The 6,849-nt window shown below is 38.9% G+C and overlaps 1 protein-coding gene across 1 annotated transcript in view; it reads right to left on the reverse strand.

Moving 5' to 3' along the window:
- Window positions 1-6: 6 nt before the first annotated feature.
- smarcd1 (SWI/SNF related BAF chromatin remodeling complex subunit D1) overlaps window positions 7-6,849 on the reverse strand; it is an 18,253-nt gene continuing 11,410 nt past the window's right edge. Inside the window, exons 11-13 of the mRNA XM_005729835.1 lie at window positions 4,785-4,907; window positions 3,438-3,539; window positions 7-1,431 (exon numbers count right to left, since the gene is read on the reverse strand). Of these exons, the coding sequence (XP_005729892.1) occupies window positions 1,378-1,431; window positions 3,438-3,539; window positions 4,785-4,907 (279 nt within the window). The 3' untranslated portion in view covers window positions 7-1,377. The remainder of the gene's footprint in view (window positions 1,432-3,437; window positions 3,540-4,784; window positions 4,908-6,849) is intronic.

Here is a 6,849-nt window from a genome sequence, read left to right on the forward strand (position 1 = left end):
GCCCAAACCTTTATTAGTGTATTCTTGGAATTCATTATTAAAATGCACATACGCAAACATTTTCAGCCAGGACACTCATTTTAACCTCATACAGGGAAACGACCATTAAACCCACAGAAACCAGGTCTTCAGTCAATGTGTGAAGAAGCTCCGGCTCCTCAAATCTGCTCCACCACATATGTTTTATGACTTCTCTGCACAGAATTAAAATACACTAAACTAAAAACGCAGGCGTTTTAACTCTTCCCAACTTGCAGGCGACGTGAATCCGACTGCATGTCTCCCTGCAGAGCCGTGCTCCGTAAAGCGTCACTGCTGTCTTTACTTTGTTGCGGAGAGCTAAACCACTGGGCTTGGAGAGCGAGGGCCAATTAATAATATACTGGTTTGACTATCTGAGCATAGACAAAGACTTAAGAAAAAGATCAGCCAGGATAAGTAATACAGGTTTACTTCACATCCATCTTCAGTTTTTTTTCTGCTCAGTATTTACAAAACTTTAATGACTAGAGGTACTCATACTAGCTACTTCAATGATAATCTGTACTAGCTAACAAGACAAGTACTGATATAATACATATTTTTAAAACAAGGATCACTGATAGTAACAAAAAGGAGGAAAAATAAACGTCAAAACAAATGGCACCTTTAACAAATAAAACCGCTTTCCAACAACAATGTATAATCTGCTGTGATTGACTGAGCTTTAAAATGTCTCAAAAGACTGTGCCACAAACTGTGAAAAATAACCAATGGCAACTTAAAACAAGGTGACGTATGAACAGCCAATGTGTAGCAAAAAAGCCCAATTGATTACAAACACAATCACAATCAATATTTAACTAAACGGGCAAGCATCCGGGGGCCAGGCTTGGAGTTGAAAGTGTAAATTTACTTTCCAAAAACGGGAACAAAGAGCCACGCCAGACTCGACACATTCCGGCTGATTTAAGATTATTTTTTTGTTCCAGGGACAATACATTTAAAGTTGCGAGGTACAGTCTGCCCTCTGCTTTTCATCTGTGTACAATCTACGTTTTTTGTGAGGACACAGTGTGTCAAAATGAAAGGAATGCTTCTAGCTAAGGCTAAGACATGAAAAAAAAAAATCAAACTTCAATTAAAGACACTTTTGCTCAAGAGCTCTGGGTGCGAGGAGGAGAAAAATCTGTCATTAAAAGAAAAAGGATTAAGCAGAAACCAAACTTTGGGGGGGGGGGGAGATAAAGGAAAATTGACATCCTAGAAAATGCTGAGGCCATCTTTTATCTATCTCTCTCTCTATGTTTGTCAGTTTAAATGTCCCACGCACACACATTAGTTGTCTCCACCAGCAAAACATGTCTTCTCATTTCCTGCTGCATGTGACGACCTTCTTTAGGTGTTTCTGATGCCGAGCGCCTGCTCCAGCTCCTGCCGCCTCTGCTGGACCTAAAAGATGTTTTCACAGAGAGATGATTTAATCAGCAGAAGTCAGCATTAAAAAGCAGATAAAAAAAAATAACAGGGCTATGCATGGGCTCAAAGTGCATCCAATAGTGCTGGTAGATAGTGACTGGAGCCAAGGGGGCTGAGGTGGGAAGTGATACTATATTAAATGTATTTAAATACTCTGGGAATATTATGAATAAGAGGAGTCATCTTACAGTCTACCATCCTGAGATAACATTAGCAGAGCAAACCTGGCTGAACTGAAAAAGCATCAAACACCGGACACACTGCTACTTTATAGATGCAGACAGATTGCCACCATCATGTCGTCAGTCTGAACTGTCTTTGACAATGAACAGAAGTCGAGCGGACTCAACTCAACTGGCTGCCAGCTGGTTGTACTCTGGTTATATCCCCATAGAGCAGGAAGGTTGCTGAGTGCAACTGTAATAAATAAATGTAGTGAAATGTGAATTTATGTTTATGAAGATGGCAACAAATATGAGATTTTCAACAATTTATCACAGTAACAGACTGAATGTAATTGCCATATCGGCCATATTCCATCACAGACTGATGGACTGAGTCTTATGGCGACATTTAAGGTAGTTTTAAGTAGGGCTGTTTGATATAACGATATATATCGGATGACGATATAAAAACGTCTATCGTTTCATTTTACGCTATCGTTTGTTTTGTGGTGTCACAAAATAAACTGTTTACGGCAATATTTATTCATCGTTTTGATGGTCACTGTAGGGGCTATATTAATTTCTTAAAGTTCTCTCTTTCTCTTATGTTTTATATAACCACACTACGGACGGACAAGCGCTTGTTTTTATGCGTTGTGGTTAGCAACAACGACGGTAACAGCATCGCGTGTCTGCTTGCTTATGTACCACATAAACCTTTCACAATAAAGCTCAAGATCCTGTTGAGACTTTTCAAAATAAACTAAATCATGTGAAAGAGCAGATTATTTACGGATGAGAAGTAAAAAAGAGCCGCCAGGTGCTAAAAAATAAACCTTAGACTCAAACGTTAGAACAGGCTGTTCCCCGCAGCACGCCGTGTAATAAATACTCACAAAGAAAACGGCGGCCGTTACAACTTATGTCTTAAAATGTAGCGTTTCATGCATCGGTTAAAACACTCGACTCCAGCTACATGACGCCCAGCTGGAAAGACTTCCCGCAAGACGAGCTGCCTGAGATTCACAGAATTTACAGAAAATGTTACATTTTTGTGATTTATATCGTTAGCGGACGATAGAATTCTTATATCGGGTGGGATGATTTTGGGTCATATTGCACAGCCCTAGTTTTTAATGACGTTGGTAACTACTTTACTTTGCAGCAAAGAAAAAAAAAAAGCTGTGCGATATAAATTTTCTTATTAGATAAATACAGATAGCCTAATTTTGAGGTTAGGTGATAAATCACAATATGTGTTATTGAAATACTCAGCATATCGCAAAAGAACGTTAAAATCACAATAATATTGCATTGTGAGTGAAGTATTGTGATAATATAGTGTGGGGCGTCTGGTGATTCCCACTTCTATTGGCCTGTAACAACAATTTCAGAAAAGGCTCTAGAAATAGTGAAATGTTTTCCTTTTGCTCTTATAAAAATACAATTATGTATAAACTAAGAAAGCATTTAAGACATGATTGTTGACTTCTGTGCAAACCCAGATGGATCAGCCTAAATATGTTATCTAAAAACAAATACTACTGATGTCTATAACTTGATATGAAAACATTCTGCTGTGTATCTAAATAGAAAACTCCAAAATGACATCCTATCAGTTATTTACGTGGATGACTTGTTGCACCATGGCAGATTCCACTGAGACATTTTTGAAAACAATGATAAGCCGAGTACGACATATTTAAGTAATAAAAATTAATCATCTGAAAACCACAAACTTCTCTATAAAAGCTAAATTCCTTGGTACGATCTCTTTGCTAAAATAAAACAAAGAAGAAAAGAAAACTGAGTTACCTTGGAGTAGAAGTAACGGCAGACGGCCTCCTGAGCCCACGGCTGGTAGTAAAACTCCGCTCTTCGCTCCTCTTCTGGGTTTCCTACCACATCTGTCATGGTCTGTTAACAGAAAGAGATATTATTGTATCAACCTCCATCTAAACTAGTGCACCAGCTGATAAATTAAAGGGCACAGGGTCTCCGCAAGGCCAACTGGGGATTTGCTTTGAGAGCAGCTACTGAGCTTCAGACTGAATTTGTTCAATTTTACAGCGATCCGACTGAGCAAACACTGCAGGTGGGTGACAGCTGGTCAAGCAGTTAACCGGCTCGCTCACAGAAAGATGGGGGCCAGCATGCATGCAGTCAGACGTTATTAAATGTTTCACGCTCTATTTTGACTCTGCTACACCTGATTGAGCAGCATGGGGTTTGTGTGCATGATCTGAGGTTTCGAGCAATGCACGACGTAAACTCAAGTCAAAGGATCAAATACTGTTAAACTCTAATACCTCCAAATCTGTGGATTGCCAATTTACAAATATGGCACAGAGCACTTTATGACAAAAAAATCATGCATGTCAAGTGGCTTTCATTTAATTATCTGGTCATCTGTTATTGTCTACTTGTGTGATATTTTGACCTCAGAAGGTGTCTTTTTTTCCCCACCTTCTACTTCTGTTTGTTATTCCTGCCATTTCTTTTCTGTCTACAAATAACATGCCCATAATCTGCTTAAAGCTTTGCATTTAAATTAATTTTACAGGAAGTCGGGTCACTTATTTATTTTTACATAAATCTAATCACAAAACAGCCCAAGGAAAAGAAATGGACCCCTGTTCTACAACAGGAAAAAATAAAATGAAAGAAAAGAATCTGTTGCGTTATGTACAGTGTAGGCAGAAATAAAAATAGTGAAATCTGACTGTGGTGGAACAGAATGACAAAATCTGGTAGAGGAAAGCAATGAGTCACATCTTTCTACTTGTGATGCTGTGCATCTTTCTGCTGCGTTGCATTCTTATCTTTTTTAAGGTTGTCAGTGGAGAAACTGGTGCTGCTGCTCTGTCCTCTTTCTGATCCGTAAGGGGTTTATTTCTGAACGGCTGTGTGGTAAAAAGGATTACTCAGCACTTACTCATCTGAGCGAACCTCAACTCCACATTTAGATATAAACTTTAGGCGGTTCAAAATGTTTTTCTTATTCTTACACACATCCTACACAGCCAATCACAGTGATGTGTGTTGGGAGGAGGATTTGATGACATGGTACATCTACTGATGCCTGCTGTGACTAGAGATAATAAAAAAAGCTCAATGCTACTTTAAGATCCTCTCTTAAAGTAGCAGGACAGACACACTCACCTTGAGGTCTCTGCACTGGGACTGCAGCCAGTCGTTGATAAAGCCCTGAGGATCCCTGGCAAAACTCAACATGAACTCCCTCTGGGTCTTCAGCTGGTTAATGGTCTCAATGGTTTCATGGATCTGAGAAGAATCAAGCACAAAACAGAAAGCCTGTCATGTTAAAAGACTTGATGTAGCTAACCAAATTAACAGGTGTTTAGTATTCCTCAGATCAAAACGATTACACCAGGGACATCCCTTTATAAATCTTTTATTGCACCATAAATTATACGAGCGGTTTTAAAACCTCTAATTACACTGATATATCTTTCCTATCATTTTCTCTGACACCTATGTAGGCAATAAAGACACACACACACACACACACACACACACACACACACACGGACCATCCATCCATCAATCTACATATGTATACATATATATATGTATACACATATACATACATATATGCTTCAATATAATGCTAAACAACTTAACTTGTAATGAATGAATCAATTAAACAGGGTAAAAAAAAAAAATAACAACACTAATGTAGTCGACTAAACTAAAAGTAAGAAAACACTGAAAGTCCATATTAAGCACCTAAATCCTGAAATTACACTGTCTGTACAAATATAAGAGCCATTTCAAACCATATTCCTCGAAAATCAGATTGTATTGTGGTACTCTGGGCCACACAGAATATTGCACATTACACACACACACAATGACAGATTACTTTGCAGATAGTGGCTAATGCTCCTGTCAACAGGCAGAATGTGGTAATACATTTTTCCATTCGAGTGGTAATATGTTGTTTATAGAGCCTGCATACAGCCGTTCCTTTTCTAGATAAAAGAGTTGCAGATCTGTGCTGATTGGTGTGGCAGTTTTCTGTCCTCAAACCCAACATTTAAGAGGTTTACATTAATAAAATATGAATAATTTATTTAACTAACAAGTATTTCTGGTGCCAGCTAGTGAAGCCAGCTACTTTTAATCATCCAGTCACGAGCATCCCTAAAAAATATGGATATAACCTTGGCCTGTAATTAAAAGGTACTGTAGTCTCTAACCAGCAAAAGTGAACATGCACAGGGTAATCAAAGGGGAAATAGTTGCATCAGAGTGCACTCATCAACCGGCTCTCTTTTGGGGATTCAAGCTTCAGATCTCCATTATCTCTGCTATAAAAACAAGACCCCAGATGTGACCCTGGATTCCTTTTGGAATTTAAAAGAGACCAATTTGTCAGGATGGGGAGGTGAGTGACTGCAGGAGGGGGTCCCTGAGAATCTCTGCCTTTAAAGTGAATCACAACTATCTCAGCTCATAGAAGACTTGCCGTACCTATGAGACCATTATTCTGTTCAATTTTTTCTTCCATGATATAAGGACCTATTTCCGCCTAAGCAGCACTCTTTCCGTGTATAAAAAACAAAAAACATAGACATTAAAATGTGTTTTATTATTCACTGGCTACAAAGCCTGGCTATGTCTTGGCATAGGGAAATATTTCGAAAAGTTTTATTTTGGAAAACCTTAACAGAGGTGCTGGGAAAAAATATGAGCCCCATCTCTGGTTTATAAGATTCTCAGGCTTTCAAAATGCACTACAAATAGTTCAACAAGGCTAAGCTACAGGCTTTTTCTAATATTAGGCCAGCAGGAACAGGATGTATAACAGCAATCCTCACCAAACCCAAAAGAAAGTAACAAAATGAAAGGCGTCTGTATCCTGTAAACAATCTCTGTTGTTAGATTGTTGAGTTGCTTTAGAACAAAGACTCCACAGAGGGACGTCTTTTTGCTGAATGGCTTTGTGCCTTATCAATGTGATTACAGCCATTCCAGTCAAGGTAACGGGCGCTAGTAGGAGGTCAAGAGGACCTGATCGACCTCAAAACGGAGTAAGAAGCCAGTAATACACAGGCAGCAATTTAAGGGAGCAAATATGTGTGAAATTGCCCTCAGCAGGTTCACAAAATGGGAGACAATCAAAATGATAGGTTCAATCAAAGATTGCTTGGCTGTGTGTGTGTGTGTGTGTGTGTGTGTGTGTGTGTGTGTGTGTGTGTGT

Source organism: Pundamilia nyererei, unplaced genomic scaffold (genome assembly GCF_000239375.1).
Source record: "Pundamilia nyererei isolate P.nyererei 1_Seehausen unplaced genomic scaffold, PunNye1.0 scaffold00034, whole genome shotgun sequence".
NCBI lineage: Eukaryota > Metazoa > Chordata > Actinopteri > Cichliformes > Cichlidae > Pundamilia > Pundamilia nyererei.